This window comes from Lonchura striata, chromosome 8 (assembly GCF_050655825.1).
Source record: "Lonchura striata isolate lonStrDom1 chromosome 8, ASM5065582v1, whole genome shotgun sequence".
Lineage (NCBI taxonomy): Eukaryota > Metazoa > Chordata > Aves > Passeriformes > Estrildidae > Lonchura > Lonchura striata.
In genome coordinates this window covers 10,198,651-10,216,452 of record NC_140710.1, presented here as the reverse complement: position 1 = coordinate 10,216,452, position 17,802 = coordinate 10,198,651, and the positions used below count along the sequence as shown (strand labels likewise).

At 50.9% G+C, this 17,802-nt stretch overlaps 1 protein-coding gene across 10 annotated transcripts in view; it reads left to right on the top strand.

The window, feature by feature from the left end:
* The window catches only part of RNF220 (ring finger protein 220), a 219,588-nt gene that overhangs the window by 124,281 nt on the left and 77,505 nt on the right, over positions 1–17,802 (top strand). For all 10 annotated transcript variants that reach the window (XM_085586306.1, XM_085586304.1, XM_085586303.1 and 7 more), the window contains one exon: positions 13,308–13,437. In XM_085586306.1, the coding sequence (XP_085442432.1) occupies positions 13,308–13,437 (130 nt within the window). The remainder of the gene's footprint in view (positions 1–13,307; positions 13,438–17,802) is intronic.

Here is a 17,802-nt window from a genome sequence, read left to right as displayed (position 1 = left end):
TCCTCTCTGTCCTCAGGATTCTCTTCTGTCCCCAACACTGTGTGCCATGGCTGCCTGCTGCAGTGCAGGAATGGTGTCTGAGGAGCTGCTTGCTTTAGCTGGGGGAAAAGGCAGCCATGGGCAGGAGCACAGGCAGCTGTGATGGAATGTCTGCCGGCCCACTGCTCCACAGACTTGGATGTCGAGAGGAGCAGAGGTGCCAAGTGCTGATCTGGCTTTTGTACTGTTGAAGTCCATGATGCTGCTTTGGATTTACACCCATGGAAGCAGGATGGGAACTTGGTCTGGGTCTCAGTGCTGTCATAAAGCTGAGGGAGCCTTCAGACACACCACCAGGCCTTTAACTGGGGTAGGGGATGCGAGGAGAGGAGGGGTGAGGCTCAGGGCAAAGGGAAGATAACCCTGGTCTTGGTAGCCTCCAAGAGAATAAGGGACTGCCCATCTTGGGAGGGAACAGAGAGGGTCTGAGCAGGTCAGGACTCAGAAAGAGCAAGAAACCTGGACTTTCAATACCTTTCCCATGCTCCTCCACATCCACTCAACCTAGCAAAGACATTTTCTTGTGCATCAGCCAAGCAGCCTGGGATATGGGGATGAGGTTGTCCCTGTGCCCAAAAGCTGTGCCTGTGCAGGTCAGGACTGCTTTTGAAACACCAGATCCCAGCAGCAGATTAAGAGGCTGAAGCATCAAGATGTGTCCCCACTTTGTGCTGAGCATCTCTCTCTGGGGAGGAAAGGCTCTTAGGGCAGATTTCACCTTGTGCTGAGGGGTCAGCAAAAGACTCCCATGCCACTTAAATCCCACTTAAGTACTTTGCACTGGGGTGAAATTAACTCTCTCCACAGAATAAGCCATCAAGAAAAACTGATCTAAAAATCTACACTGGGCCACAACCGAGCCACGCTTCTATTAGCAGGTAAAAAAATATTTCCCATCCTTAGAGTTAAATGAGCCAATAGTTCAATCACAGAGCGAAAAGCAGCAATAGAGACAGGGATGCTGAGTGCCTCAGGTATTGGGAATCTATGCTAGGAATCACAATAAGGAGGACTCGCCTGTGTTCTCTGTGTTTAGCAGCAGTGCTATTCAACAACCTATTTGCAAATGCCATCTTCCAAAGTCCTTTTTTCCCCCCTTGTTAAAGTTGCAGCGATAATAGGGCAATTACAGTGCAATAAGCTAAACGCAATCCATTAGTGGCATCACAGCCATTTTTAGATCTTGGGGAAAAAAAATCAAAGCTGTTTAAGTTTTCTTATTATGCACATTAAAAGGCAAGCAGCAGGGTCTGATCAAAGACTCCACCACCCCTGTGCTCCCCCCACCCACCTCCTGTCCCTGCATCTTGCCCCCCCTCTATTCATTAGTGGTCACAGCTGTGCAGTCGGCCAATTACTTGGGAATAATAAGTACATTTTGCAGTAAATTAAATATTAATTAGTCCTTGGCAGGCTGTTTTGTTTTTTTTTTTTTCCTTCATTTCCCTCTCTCCACCTGAAAACAGTGGAAGGGATGTGACCCTGTTATCACTTGTGTCGGTATGTGGGTGAGTGGGGGAGGCTCTCCTCCATCCCTGTGCTCCTTCTCTTCCAAGCTGGCTTGCAGCAAAGTCTTTCCTGCTCTTTCTAGAGGGTTCACTGCTGCTGAAGCAGGATTTGCAAATGCATCCTCAGCTTGGATGGTACCTTCTTCGAACCTGGGCATATCCCATCTCTGCCTGGCTTCCCATCCTTCATTGGGCACTTAGCTCTCCAGACAGAGCAGCATCCCTGATTGCTTGTGATGTGTACATGAGGCCTCATCCTGCCCTGCTCCAGTGCAGCAGGATCCCAGCCCAGACTGTGTGTGTTGTGCCAAGTGATAAGGAAGAAGAGTAGTCCATGGCCAGGGGTTCAGAGGGTCCACCTGGGACTCTGGGGACAGAATGACCTAGTTTGGATTTCTCTAATTCCCTGGAAGTCAGACTGCCTTGAACAAGTGCAGACCCTGGGAAAAAAGCCCTGCAGACAGTAGTCAGATGAAGCCCAGACCAGATCCCAAGCTGGGATCTGCTGGGAGAAGCAATTCCTGAGAGTAATCCAAGTGAGCTAATTTTGATGTTATCAACATATCAGCATGTATTACAGTTTAAAGAATGAATGCAGTGGAAAGAAAAGGTGGATGAAAAGAGCAGCTAAGCTTTGCATAGGAGGGATGAGTGCCTGACATGGAGGGAAGACCTTGCTCTGGAGCACCCCAGGAGCAATGCAGAGGCTGGCACAGGAGTCCCTGGGAACCCTCAGCAGTCAGGACAGGAGGGGCAGATGCTCTGGTGGCTCACCCATTTCCCTCTGGCATACTCCAATTGGAGCTGCTGTCCCTGTCCCTGCTGCCTGTGGCCAGATAGGAGGCTGGAAACAAGGAGATGGAGCCTTAGCATCTGACTCGCCACCCATCCTTCCTCCTTGCCACCAATATCTGTGTGAGCAGAGAAGAGGGCATTTTGTGCTCCTTTTCCTTACAAATCCATTACCAAGAGTTTCTGGAGCAGAATGAGCTGTGCTAGCAAAGGCAAAGTAATCTGTGCCTGTTGGCAGATCCCAAGGTAAAAGGTTCCACTTGTTCAGCTCTTGGATTTACACTTTACTAAACAGCTCTGTGGGCTGCCTTGTGATGTACCGTGCTCGACTTTGCCCCTTGGTGCTCTTGAGTGCAATTAAGCTGTGGGCTTTTTTTAAATGTAGCTTGACAATATGCAGGTTAGGTTTGTATTTTATTTACAGCTTTTACTTGGGGACCAATAAAACCCCAGCTGGCTAATGTGAGAGCTAAAACTTGCATCTCACTCTTTGCCTTGGATATCTTTTCTATGGTAAACTATTTATTTGTGTTTCATCTTGCACAAGCTCCTCTTTCCATGCTGAGAAGCCAAAAGCTCCAGGGGCTCTTTGAAGACTATTTGCTATAGGATAGCAACTGGAATTCTCTTTACACATCCGTGCCTGCTTTGTCCTATAACTGGCCTCTTGGTGTCAACACAGAGTTTTGTGCGAGTTTCCTGTGCAATGCTAACATTTGCACGTTCCCCTGGCAATTGTGCTTCCAGATCCCTTTTGTTCAAGCATATCCCATCATTTATTCTTGCAGGAATGAGCAGCAGTCACTCCATGTGCCAAATCAGAGGCAGCACCAAGGCCTCTTTAAAAAGGAAGATTTAACTGGGTTGGGAATGACCGCTGTGCTGCTCGGGTAGGAGGAACGTGCTGTGTGACCTATGTGTCCAGTCAAAATGGTCCACATTTGGATAGCAAGTATGTGGTCCCCCTGTCTCTGAGCTCCAGGCTTTCATCACACAATTAAAGTGCAACAAAATCTTCTTGCAAAATCCCAGTGCATTTCACTGTCAGGCCATCAGACATTTCCACCCATGAGCATCCCCCGGACACTGACCCTGGCATGCCGGCAGAATACATGCGAAGGGTGAGATGGCATCAGGCTAGTGACACAAATCATGCTAAAAATGCCAAATAGCTGTGTTTACATGCATTCGCAACCCAAGGGTCATGCTCTTGCCATAAAAAGGGAGATGAACCCTGGTGAGATGGGAGTGATGCTCCTAGGGATGTCTCTGGGAGGGAAAGATCAAGCACTGTTGCTCATAATGGCACTGGCTGCTAAAACAGTCAAAATAATCAGGGGGTGGGGAGGACGCTGAGGGGAACAGATGCAACTGGGTGATGAGTGCCCATCGTTTGCTGGTACATCTTCCCAGTGGCATCCCAATGTGCTCATTCTCCCTGGGGTGTTACAGGGCTTCAGTGCATGTACCCCAACATCCAGCCCCTCTTTAAGCCCCAGCAGTGGTCACTGTAACATGGATTGAAAAGGCCAGCACGAGCTCTGTGAAGACACAGAAAGGAAAACATTTTCTCTCTCTCCAGTGTTGTTTTTCACTCCTTCTGTTTCCCTCTCTGCCATCTCATGACTCTCTAAATTCATGGGAGCTCTTCCTCAAGGTGAAATGAAGGCTCTGGGCTGCATTTGGTAGTGCCGACAACAGGGGATGAGGGTCAGGGAGGGTTAAGCAGGGAGGGGGCAGTGCAACAAGGCGGCCTGATCTAGTGATTAAACAAAGGGATTCAGCCAACATGTGTAAAATTAAGTGATCAAGAGTTGATTACAGAGTGCATTGATTGTGTACTGATGGATTAAACAGAGTCGTGCTCGGGATGTGATTTTCCGAGCCGGGCACGAAAAGCACAGGCAATTGACGTGTTGGCCAGAAGGACCCGCTTCTCCCAATCCCTGGCTTTTATACATTCTCCGGATAAATCTGCAGAGAGGCCCGTGGAATTATAATCGATTATCCATTTCTCAAAGTCACTTAAGGGCCCTGAGCTACAAGCTAAAGTGCCGGTGCTGCGAAGAGGCATTGGGTATGCGCCGGCATGTGCAGGTGCTGGCGCGAGGGGAAAATGTGGCAATGACCCTGTGTGCTGCAAGCTGATGAATCTATTTTCTTGTAGGAAATAGTTTTGACAGTTCAATATCTGTGTTTTCGATATGTCCCCCACACATCCCCAAGGGAGGAGAGGAGAGGAGAGGAGCTGGAATCTGGCAGGGAGGGAGTAGGTGGGAGGTAAGGAAAGACTCTACCACATCACCCCTTCGAATTATAGGTGTATCAGTATATCACCAACTTAACAGACTGCCCTACAAGTCAAGGGCATTGGAGCAGCATTGCTGCTTGCAAGTGTCTTCTGCAGAGCCCAGAAGGGCTGGAGCCCCTCTTGGTGTACCTCCCTGGCTGTGGGGGGACCCTCAGCATGCCCCAGCCTACTGGCAGTGGTGAAGGCTAAGGTTCATTTCCAGGCTGATCCTTTCTCTCAGGATGCAATCAGGTCCTTTGCTGAGAACTCAAAGGAGGAGGCAGGTGATGCTGAGACAGCTGAGCAGCTGGTGCAGGATCATCCTGCATGTTTTAGAGGGAGCTGGATGTGATGGTGGAATGAGTCTGTGGGGAGAAACCCATGCAGTTGCAGGGCTGTTGCTCCCACTCTCAACTGTAGCCCTGTTTATTCTACATATTAAGCAAACAAGGCCCAAAACAGGCCCCAAATGTGTCCTAACCTCAGACCCCAGCTCTTGGACAGTCTCCCAGCCAGATACGAGAATGTTTCCATGAACCTCTCACCTTTTCTAGTTCCCACTGCCATTGTTTTTTGGCATTTAAAGAAGGTGCTTTGCTCCAGGTCTTTCCATCCCCAAAACTGATGAAGAGCATGGATAGTTAAGGCACACTTTGGCAATGTAGCTACACAGCTCCTTCTCTCCACCCTCTCCCACCAAGCCACCAGAAACTCCAGGCTGGATAACTTGTCCAACCAGCGACAAGAAGTGGCCCTTGTAACAGCAAACAGGGCCGGAGGCCAGGGACATTGGTGAATGTTGCCCAGCTGACAATCCTGGGTACACAGCCCCAGGCATTCCAGGTGGCGGAGGAGGAGGAGGAGGAGGAGGAATGGTAAAGAGGTAGAATTATTCCCCACACTCTGTCCAGCCATGGCACAGGACTGAGAGAGCCCTGGATTCTTCTGCCTCGTTGCCTATGTGCTGGGAATTGTGCTGTGTCCCAGTGCCTCATTTTGCAAGTCCCACTGAGGAAAGACTGGCCTTGAGCCATGGAGTCTGCAGAACTGCAGGCACAATCCCAGGGTCCCAGTGGCTCTGGGTGGTTTGTCCACAGCCTGGCCAGTCTCGGGTGCATGGTATAAAAAGACCCATGGGATGGAGGACAACCCAAGGATGGGGAGAACAAGGTGCATCATGCCCCAGGAGATCCCCCAGGATGGAAGGACAGAACTGTAGGATTCCCTCAGCAGTGTTTCTGCTGTGCCATGTTCGCTGAAGTCAGGGACCCCTGACTGATGCTGGGGAGACCAAGCTGCTCCCCAGGATTTGTATGTTTGGGAGATGAACCAGTGCGTTGAAGGAGACTCCAGTTTCATTCCAAGAGTAGAAGACAGATGGCAGCAAGAAGATCCAACTCCATGGTTGTGAGCTTTTCCAGACTCATATTGGCACCCATCAGAGAATCTGGAGCAGAGAAGGGATCATCTCTGTCTTTGGCCCCTGCTGACCTCATTCGGTTAATTTCCAGCCCAGTGAGGGGTGTGGCTGGGCATTGTAGTGCTTCCTTGTGAGAAGCCTGTATGGGCAGACTGCCCAGCTCTGAGCTTGAAGAGAGGAGGACAGGGATGGAGAAAGTGCAACACCTTCCTTCACTTGCTCTCGGTGTCTCTCAGTTTTCCTCTTGTGAAACCCAGGGAAGTGTTTCTGCTCAGTTCGGCATCCCCACATGGAGCAGCACCATCAGCTTGTCCCAGTCCTCTCTTCCCCTCTCCCTTCCAGGTCCCTGTCATGCTCTCCCTTTCCAGCTCTCCCGGCAGCCTGCATCCCTCTCATCGGGGATTCATTGTCTTGTCAGCCTCTAGTTAGCCAGCATGCGTACGAATCATAAATTACCCCGCCCGGGCCTCTGCTATGCTTCAGCACAGACAAAAAAATTGCACTCCATCACCGTGTCTCCCGGCTTTTAGTGGTATTGATCAATGCTGCTCCCTTCCCGCCCCCCCCCTTTTCATTTTAACCGAGCCGGTTAAGTGCAGTATCTTATTTTGTGCTGGGACAAATGAAAAGAATATTAGCAAGGGCTGAAATATATCTCTTTTTTATCTCTCTGCTACTTTTTTATTGAATCTTTCTGAGTAGGTGGCTTTCCGCAGGATGACAGCCTCATGACAGGCTCCTCATTAGAGCTGAGACAGTAATTGTGATGCATTTCCCTGCGCGGCCTTTTCACTTCTACCCCCCCTCCTGCCTTCCCTCCTCTCTCCCTTTCCCCTGATTTGTAAAGTGATTGGATGTACAGACTCACTCTGTTTCTTAAATTATTGCCCAGCTCAATCCATCTTCCCCTGCCCCACACCGGGCAGCCATGATCTCCATAGATGGAGAGCCAGGGTCGGATCACAAGGGGTTCCTCACCTCTCCTGCTGCCGGGCTGCCACTCGCAATGAGAAACATGATGCTGGACCCAACGGGACATGCAACAGCCTATGAAGAGCCCAGGGTGCTGTTCAAACATGCATTTTTACTGAGTGACTCATGGGACCAACCTCAGCTGGGGTTAACTGCATGGCAGCAGCGCCACACCAGTTTACACCAGTCCTCTCCAGTATCCAGCTTGTCTGCACAGGCAGCTACAAGAACAACTCTTTCTTTGGAGGGAAATCAATATTTTAGCAAGATTTTCTGCCTCAGATCCCTCTCTAGTTTTTACTCTCAGGAGAAGCAGGTGTATTTTCTGAGGCACTTGGCAGCCTAGGCACCTTAGCAGGGAGCAGTGTCAGGGATCAGGCTCTTGGTGGGGATGCAGCAGTCTGAGTACAGTTTTGAACAAACCCAGTTTGTTCATGGGGTTGCAGAGGTCCTCCCCCTGTCTGTCTGTGTCTCTATGTGCTTTATACATCCTAGGCATAGAAAACCAGCTGTCAGTCATCCCTGTGCCTCTCTTTGCTGGATTCAAGGCGGGACTGTCTCTGTGCCGTGCCAAGCACAACCCATGTCCAGTTTATGCTGGTGCTCTGAAGCATCTTTGCACTGTGATTCCTCAAAAATATTTTCTTACCTAAATAGCCATTTGTTCAGACCTCTGCCACCTTCCTGCTTGCACAGACCTCCAAAAGGCATGTGCTCCAAGGGAGGTCTGCTCAGTGCTGGGTGATTCCTCAGTGGTCTGGATGTGCTTGCTGCTCTGTTTGCAGAGTTATGTCATGCTGTGGATGCAGTCATGGCCAGACACTGAACCCAGCCACAGCACTCAAACATGGAGTCACCTCACTGCCTGTCACTGTCTCTGGCACCTGGATCTCCACTGGCCTGTGCAGAGCAACTGCAGCAGGGGCCAGATCCAGGGCACCCCATCCTGGGCAGCAAATTCAAATCTGCGTCCCCCAGCCAGGCAGGAGCCTGAGGGGTGGGAAGGCCCTGATGGAAGAAATGGAAGGTGCCCTGACCTCACCTGCAGGTTTTTGGATGCCTATACCTTTTGGTACCAACCAGCAGCATCCAAGGCAGTGCCCAGCAGGCAGGATGCCACTTCATGGGGACAGCACAGGGACCACACCAGTAAATAACAGGGAGATGGGAGAGCAATGATCAACATTATTCCTGCTCCCTCACTTTATTACCATACATTTTTTACCTCTACTGTTATTCTGGAGTGCTCTGCACTAACACATGAACCACCTCTGCCTTGAGCCACTGTTGTCATCTCCCCTCCTTGGCTGCCACTTACTACCAGGGCTCTGTGAGCCTCATCAGTTGTGGCATGGGCTCACCAGGAGAAGAGTGAGTGTTTTGCTATTTCCAAGCTAATATGGGGCTTTCTTTGAATTATTGTTTTTTGAGCTGGAAGGAAAGGAGGCTTGTCACACAAGATACCTGCTATCAGTACACAAATAACAGCAAGCCCATCATCGAATGGAAAATAATCGCCGCGGAAACCGAGTTGCAGAGCAGCCGGGAGGGATTATTACAGGCGCTGGCAGGGGCGATGCTGTCAAGGAGCCTGTGTCAGCACTTCCATTACCACCCACCTGGTTTCAGCACGGCCCCAAAGCAGGGCACGGGGCTGTGGGGCCCCAGTGTGAGGTCATTTCTATTCAGAAGTGTTTCAGATCAACTGCCTTTGATTGGGTTTAAATGATGCAGTGTGTAAGAGGGAGAGAGCAGAAAGAGGAAGGTGAGAGGGAGGGAGGCATCTCAAAGAGGGAGGGTTTGGTACTCAGAGAAGTGGAAAAGAGTTTGAGGTAGGAGAAATCAGGAGTTGGGACTGCAGAGCTGGTCCTCATGGGAGCAAGGTTCAGCTGGTCACAAGAAAGGACAGCACGGGGAGCCACAGGTGGCACCGCCTGTGCCACCCACAGCAGCAGTTCCTAGGTAGGCATCTGACTGTGCATCAGTGCAGATGAGCAGTGGAGTTATAGACAATTTATTTCATTCATTTGGCAACTTACTGAGCTCCTGTGCAGAGGGTGCCCTCATGCCTTGTAGACTTTGCTCATTGAGTGATGGGAGCATTGTTTAATCTGTGCTGTGTAGTGCTGAGGGGCTGTATACACCCTGTGCTGTCAGCACCGTTGGTGGGCTGGGTTCCTTGGTTTTCTTACTTAAATGGTCTCCAAAACAGTAGCTCACATTCTGCTTGTGAGGGAAAGTTCTGCCTTCCAAGTGACACACTCCCCCCACCCTGCAGTGCTGTCAGGGCACAGGTGCAGGCCAGGAGCAGGGGTGACTTCATGGCTCCATGCCTATTCCATATCATGCTTGTGTCCCCAGAACCTGAGCCCAGCTCCCAGCCTGGAGCCCAGGTCCCATTACTGGCTGCTTTGCAGTGAATCAGAGCTTTCCCAAAGGAATTATCTTGGATCCATATCAGTGTCACTGAATGAAGGATCCAGCCCTCTATCCCCAGTGGGATAGGGAGGGTTTGGTCCAGTCCCTACCCGGACTGGGATCCATTTGCAGATGCCCTCTGAAAGAGTCTGTGGAGAAATTCCTCCACACAGGGGTGCATCTGCATATTGAGCACTCTGCTTTCAGGGCAGGAAATATTCAGTTTCAACACTTGGAGTTAAACATTTCCGTGGAGCCCAGGAGACCGTGCAAACAGCGGGAGCACCAAAGCTCTGCCTTTTCATCTCTCTGGCACTGGCGAGCGGGGGGTCGGCGGCAAGGGAAGCACGGCAGAGCCACGGAGGGTAAACACTGGAGCCGAGCCTACCGAGTAACCAGAGAGTGAAGGGGAGAGAGAGGGGCAAAGAAAACAAAAACACAGCTGCCAAAAAACAAAAGCCTGAAAAGAGCCATTCAGTGTCTCCCAGGAGCGGGTTTGGCACAGGGCAGGGAAGGATAAACAGGGAGCAGGCGTAGGTCCTTCCCGCTCAGGGATATGGGCCCTTTGTTTTGCCCTGAGCAAATCAATGCCCTCTACTCCATCCAGAAGGGTAAGCACTTACACCCCAGCACGGTCCAGCCACACACATGATGTAGCATCCTTTGTTTGCTCCTGGATATCAGGATGTCCCTGCTCTGGAGAGGAGAGGTGGGATGCATGCATCTTTCTCCATCCTGGCATTCACAAACAAAGCCTGAGCACTTGCTGTGCCCATCCCCTCCCTCTCCTCACAACCCAGCACCCCACACCACGGAGGTGCCTGGAGCAAGGCACCACAGCGTGGGTCTGCCAGGCTTTGGGCATGCTGCCGATGTGGATGCTGCTGATTTGGGGAGACGCATTCCAGGAGAAGCCTCTGTTGCACTGCAGGCATGCAGCGGGTCCCACAGACCTGGGGAGGCTTGCGTAGGTGTCCTGGCACGGGAGAGGGTCCCTCCTTTCTGCCTGTCAGTTGCACTTAGCCCTGCTCCTGTGAAAGCACAGCTGTCAGTCCCCTGGGCCAGGAGCCGGGGCTGCTTCTGTCTCCTGCTTTGCAATCTGTACATCAGGGGCTTGGCTGTATGTCCAGGTTCCTGTTCTCCTGCCCCTCTGGAAGCCCCTGTATCATCCTCCCGCACTCACTGGAGCAAGGGGATCTTCCCCAGCTGTCATAGGGATGTGGAGTGACAGCTGTCACATCCTTCCTTGGCACAAATTCATCACCATATCATTGGTGTAGCTGGTGGGTAAGGCCACTGCTGCTCATTCCTCCTGCTGGCCTGGGCTGGGGTTGGGAGAAGCCATGGAAGACAGCAAGGCTTCTTCCCACAGCCTGAGACCCCTCCTGGTTGCCCCAGTCATTGAAATCCAAAGTCGACTCTGCTTAGGAATTTGCACCCCATGGAAGAGTACCAGAGAAGAAGCAGGGTGCGAGGGCTTGGATGTGCAGGAGCTTAAACATCCCACCAGCCTGGTGTACCAGCTGGTCCCCAGCATCCTGACCTAAGGCTGCCAATCCCAGTTCTGTGGGCCGGGACTGCCCATCACCTCCTCCAGCAAAGGAACATCTCTGGCCTCCCTGTAGAGCAGAGACACGGGGATGCTCAACCTCTGTTCCACCCTTTGGCTCTGCTGAGAGCATCCCAGCCCCAGCAGCCAAAGCTGTGGATGGCGATGGGGGCTCGGGGCCCCACAGCAGTGGCCTGGGCCAGGAGTGGGGGTGCAGCACAGTAGGGCAGAGGGCAGCCTGTTTACCCATCCATCTGTACACCCCACAGCAGGGATCCAGCAGGATTTCCCGTCCGCTCAAAGGTTGCCTGTTTATTTTGGGAGGGAGACTCAGACAGCTCCATTGTTTTGCTGTGAAGTTAGGGTTATAAATAGCAGGTGGTCGGGGACGCTCCTGGGCTATTTTGGGCCCCCACTAGACAAAAGTGGAAAAGTTCCAAGAGGAAGATGAAATTACTGAAATGCCGACCTTTCCCGCACAGGTCAGCAGGAGCTGGGTGTTTGGGTTTGGGCTGCATTCTGGGCATTATTTAAACATGAGGGAAGGAGGAGAGAGGAAGATGTTCCAAGTTGCATGGGCTGCATGCTGACAAAAAACTGTATCCTCCCTGGCAAAAGGGTGGTGGGAATGAGGGCCTGAGGCACCTGGGATCTGCTTGGAAACCTCTAGGAGTGACCCAAGTCCAGAGGAGAGACCAGTCAGGTTTTCCTCCTGGCTCTGCAAATGGGAGAGTTCCCAGTGGAAAGGGAAGTTGGGAAGGTAGGGAATGCACTCTAGCACTGGCCTGCCCCAACTTGCCCTTTATGCCTCAGTTTCTTCCATCTCCTATAGAGATACTGAAGGAAAGGGCAAGTAATATCCCAGTGATAGCCCAGCTTCCACAGGCACATATACTTTGTCCTGCTGAAGGGCAAAGATAAGCCAAGGTGACTCTCAAACTTACTTCAGACCCTTTCTCTTGTTAAATGCTTGTGCCAGGCAGTTATAAAGGGAGAAGCAGGGACCCAGCAAAGCTGCTCACACCAACATTTTATCCTTGGAGAGGATCTATTCCTTTAATGGGGATTCATTTAACTGGGCTCCACCATCATTAGGAACCATAAAATGGCACCTTTTGGCTCCTGATTGGAAGGCCACATTGCATGCAGCCCCTTCGTATCCAGCACCGGCTGCTTTATTGTGCATTACTGCCTCTCACTCGGATTTAACCAATTTGATCCATGTCTAATACATAAATAAATAATCTAGCAGTAGGGTTCATGTTGGATGACAACAGGCAGCTATAAAGCACGTTTCTCCCTGCCAGAGCCATCTGAGCCAGGCTCCGCACGCCCTCTCATGAGCAGAGCTGCTAGTACAGCTGGGAGAGGGGGCCTGGGGACCCGCAGGCTTCCCTCTTTTATGGGAACTTCATTGTTTGCTTTAGAGTTTTATTTTATGTTAAATAGACGCTGTATATTCCTTACAGAGGGGGCAATAAAGTTTCTGAGCTGGAAGAAATTGGCTTCAGATCAGGGAGTGAACCAGGGAGATGTGGCTGGGCAGGGAAGTAGAAGACAGGATTGAGAGTAAGGAGAGTGTGAGGAAATGTGTCGCTTGCAGATCTGCCCCAGAGACTCAACCCAGATAGGGATTAGGGTACACAGGCAGTCCCAGATCTCACCCTGGGGTGATACAGCCCCAGGGGCCCAGAACTCTGGCAGCTGTGGGGTCTGGAGCTGCTGGTGGTGCAGGGGAACAAGGGGCCCCAGCCCAGCCCTGGGAAAGGGTGAGCAATCCTGGGTGAGCATCCAGACCTGCTCCCTTATACATCCACAGCCTCACACCATGGGCTTTCCTCTGCTTTGCAACATTGTGTGCCCACGGAGATTTACTCTGCCCTTCATAGGGAGGATCATCTTGACCCACCCAACTTCAGGACTGTCAAGGAGGACGAAGATGGCTGTTTATAGTGAGTTAATAGGAACAGTGAGCAGTGTTAAGTCATCCATCTATTCCAGGTCACATCACCTGGACCTCAAATGGGAAGCTGGGTTTGCACAGGGTCACTTCCAGAATGCGGCTGTTGCTGCTCTCGCTGTAAGACTGGAGGGCCCGCAGCCAGGCTTGGGATGCTCTCATGTCAGTTGCTGTGCCACTGCAGATGAGAGCCAGTCCCTGCCCCAGGGACTGTACGATGGGGAGAGAATTACGGCTATGCCATGAGAAATTCTCTGTATTTCAGTCCTGTCCTAGGACAGGAACCAAAGCAGAGCACAGATGATGCTGATGGCAGCTGATCTGAGCTTAAGCTTTTTCCCTTCTTTTCCTTCTCACAGGCAAAAAGAAGGCAACTTTGTTTGACAGCCAGGCTCCGATCTGCCCCATCTGTCAGGTCCTTCTTCGCCCCGGGGAGTTGCAGGAGCACATGGAGCAGGAACTGGAGAAGCTTACGCAGCTGAACATCAGGTAAGCAGCTCCCTGGGATCTGTCGGTATCCCTGGTCACCCAGCTGGGGCACCTGCATGGGGCAGAGAAGATGGTGGTACCCACAGCTACAAGATGTGGGGGATCTAGTGCTAGCCAATGGGGCAGAAACATTTCCCTGGAGTTCACTGCAATGGCAAAGTCAGGCAGAAATTTCTCCCAGAGGTCACAGACATCCCTTTCCCTGGGAACGTGTGTTCAGTGAGCAGTTCTCATGTTGCTGACATCCCCTTATGGAGAAACCTGCAGCATTGGTGCACACTGCTCCTCAGCTCTCTTCAGCTCCCTTCTGCTACCCTCAGTGCAAAAAAAGTCACCTATTAAAAAAAAAAAATTGCCTTTTAACTGCTAGCAGTTATTTAGGAAATGGTTGCAGCCAAGGGTTGGCAAATCCCTGCCCCTGCCTTAATAAAAGTCAGCAGCCTTGGGAAAGAGCATGTTTATTTCAATTATTAATTTCAATTATTAATGAATTCTCCGGTCATTAAAAGGTGAGGAAAGGAATCAAACTGCCTACTAGAAGCAAAGTTACATCACCAGGTGGTAGGAGAGGAGGGACAGCATGTGTGTCAGTGTGTATTTGTGTGTGCACACCAGGGTGAGGGGTGAGGGGTGCACGTGGCTGTGCACAGTGTGGAGGATGCAGAATCCATCCCTGCTTGGCTTGGATCTTCTTGGATTCAGCGATAGACGTTGCAGATGGAGGGAGCAGGAGAGAGCTTTAGTTAGAGAAACAGAGACCTCCCAGAATGGATCTGGGTTGAGATATCCCAAATTCGGCACCTGCACCCTCAGGCTGAGACCCACGTTCCCCGTGTGTTGCACAGGAAGACAGGGAAGGGGGAAAGCAGGGAACAGGCAGCCCATTTATCCCCTGCAACACCCAGTCCCCTTGCAAGAGTAATTTATGGTGTAATTTGGGCCACATCCAACTTAATAAAGGGCCACTGCAAATTAGTGAACAGGTTTAAATGAACAGAAGCAATTAGTGCTCAGAGGAGCCCATCAAAGAAGTTGGGCCAATATCAGAGTGAAACTGAAACTGCAAGCCAGGAGCAGAGGCTGGCTGGCGCAAAGTGGTGATGGGAAGGTGGCGTTTAATGGGAAAGGAAAGGAAACCCTAAATCATAAAGCATGACAAGGGCCATTGTGGGCCAGCTGACAAATGAAAAAGAATGGCATTATTCCTTTAAATAACAGCAGCAGTTAGAGAGAAGACAGCTCTCCCTGGCTTGCCCTCGCTTCCCTGGCCTGCTCCACTCGGCCACGCAGGCAGCGAGGAAGAATCAGAGGTCTTTATTAATTATTAAATAACGACTCCCTCCGTAGTGTGATAGATAACGTTCAATCTAGGCGATGGATTCAGGCGATGGAGGCTAATCTGTAACACAGCAGCTCCACATAGGGATGGGCTCTCCCAGTCCCAGAGGAAACCAAGGCAGGGACCAGCAGCAGCAGCAGGCAGGAAGGGCAGGAATCCTGGGCAGGATTAGCAGGCAGTGGGGTCTGAGGGGGTTGAAGTCCCCTGCACGGCTCAGCCCCAGCAGGCAGCTCACTATAGTGGGTAGCTCCGTTTCCCATTCCCCCACCTTTCCTGCCTGGAGAAGCCAGGAGCAAGAACACATCAACAAGAGAAGAGAGAAACTAATAATGATCTCAAATAACCCAATAAACATAAAAATAAAATGTGGGCCTATAAACGCGACGGGCACTGGCAGCCCTGGCCGCTCCCTGCCAATACTGACTTGTTACCGAAATGGCCGAGCAGCTGTTACTTATCAGTCTGATGGGGAGAAGCAAACCAGGGGGCTGCTTTCCAAGGGCTTTTTTTTTTCCTAATTTAAAGAGGATGCAGCCAATCATGGCTTGTGGTGTTAAGTTTTAATAAACCTTAATGATTTGCAACAAAATCATAGATTTCCTGTGCTTGGGGTTAGGAAGTCAGATCCCCTCCTGCCCACTGAGCTCCACAGCACTGGAGGCTTGGTGGGCACTGGATCAACTCTGGAAAAGGGATTTCTCCAGGAGCTTCTTGGGGCTGAGATACAAGGAAGCTGTAGGCACCACCTGGATGATGCTACGTATGGTCCCAAACCACCACAAGCAACTCACCCACTCCAAAAAACCCCTTTCTCGGCTGGTGGGTATGGGGTTTGCTATCCCCTAGAGACAGGGACAGTGCTTTTTACCTCCATGGGCAGTACTGGTGTGACCATCCTGGCCTCAGGACAGGGACATCTCAAGGTCAACCCAGCTCGAGCATCATGCAGTGGGGCAGGAGGAGCTATGCAGGCAACAGGGCAGCACCCACCCATGCCTCAGGAGTCCTGTGCATGTACCAGGGACAAAAACCAGCTGTTAGACCAGTAATGAACATCACTCAGGGGGATCCAACCCTGGTGCATGGTCCAGCTTTCCCTTGAAAAACAATCTTGAGTGGGAATGAGGTATCTGAGTTTCTAGCTCTGCTGCTTTCTTGGTGTGTCCAGTCTCCCAAAGCATAGGGAGAGAGCTGCTTGTGCTCACCCCACAGTTCCTCCATGCTGTGTGGGTCCAACCGAGCCTTGTGCACTGCTCCACACAGCGAAGCAGGGCTCTCTGAATGCAAATTTCATTTCTGAGCCACTGGCGCTGTTTCAAGAGCCGGCAGCCTCCGAGCCCTTTTTGGTGTTACATATGTAACAGCCTCATTGAACTTGACATGTCAAATTCAGGCCATTTGTGCAAAATCTCCCTTTAATAATACCGTTTCATTTCGCTCAAATGAGACTTGAATGCATGTAAAATGGAAAAGGATATTTAAGCGCTAACATTAGGCAGATGTCTTGCCAGAGGCCGATTGAATATATGAGATTTTGAAGTGCTTAACACGTTTTCGGTGCTCCCTCTTAGAATATGTCACCTGGCTTTCTTTTTTCTCCCCCTCTTTCCCTCCCCACCTGCCCCCCCCTTTAAGTGAAGGGTATAAATTGAAAGAAAACAAAACTACAAGCCTTGGTTTTATGGGGTTTAACTCTTGCCAGGCAAGACTGTTGGTATTCCTCCTCTAAAGAGAAATTGCCTTGGAGCTCACCTTTGCAGAGCACAGGCTCAAAGCAGCAGAGAGTGGGAGGCGGGTGAGGGGTGGCCCCATGATGCAGGGCAGAAGGGATGCTCTCCTTGCTCTGCCTGTACAGTCAGAGAGCAAAAGGTGCCCACCTGAGCAGCTAAGTGACACCCAAGGTAAAAATAAGAAATAATAACAGTGACCCTTTGTATGCGTCTATGCCCTGTGCCTCAGCCAGGCTGGTCAACACAGAATACATGAATATTCCTGGTTTGTGTGCATGAAGCTGATCTAGATGTGAGTCTCCTATCCTCACTCAATATATATTCACAGTGAGTTTTACACCTCATCCATGTTAAAGGCTCACAATGAAGCACACTGAGATGTGAGACTCTGGAGCTGTCAGTGGCCTCAGCTCCAAGCTTCAGCTGGTACTCTGGCTGCAGCTGCATTTCCCCAGTCTAGGACTACCTAGGCAGTGCAGGTGGGCACAGCATTCTGGAGCAGCACCCAGGGGTGTCCCTCAGGTCCCACACACACACCCCCCCGTGTACATTGCTGCGTGTCACCCTGCAGGTAAATACTGTGAGCAGAGGGGGCAGTGGGCAGCAGGACCCTTAATCCCTGCCTGCTTTCCCCAGGCAGTGACCACAGAGCACTGCTGATGGAGGGGAGGCTGGGTGGAGAAGGGCAGGTTTCGGGCTCTGGTTTGGGGTGGAAAGAAAGATTAATTTGAGGACAGAAGTAAAGGAGGAAGTAAGAGCTGTAGAGACAGCCTCAGCTGATGCTACACAATGATTCTTTCTAGAGTTTGGGGAAGAGACATTTATTGGCCATTTAAAAAATTGTAGGAAGTCACATCACAAATATTACAGTTGCTGAGTTCAGCAGTTTGAAGGTTGGGAATGTGCCTTTGGATGCAGTGGTTTTAATAGCATAACAGTCTGTTCTTGAATATGCAATGCTCCTTTAAAAAAAATATTTGGTGGGGGGTGTTTTTATTTTGCTGTGTGAAAGCTGCCAGATTCTCCCCTGCATTAGCAGCAGCAAGCCTATGCTTCAGAGCTAGGATTTCACCTCCCCAAAATGGCTGGGGAGTGGTCCAGAGGGTGGAGCAGTGAAGGTGTTCTCAAACTGCCCCATGGCTGTGCAAACTCTCCTCTCATTCACTTTTCTTTCTTTTTTCCTTTGCAATCAGTACTTATTCTGAGCATGTTTGTATTTCAAAGCCCGTGCCCACCTGTTGGCTGCTACCAGCCCAGGCCAGCAGCTCTCATTGCTCCTTGCCATTCTGCTGGGAC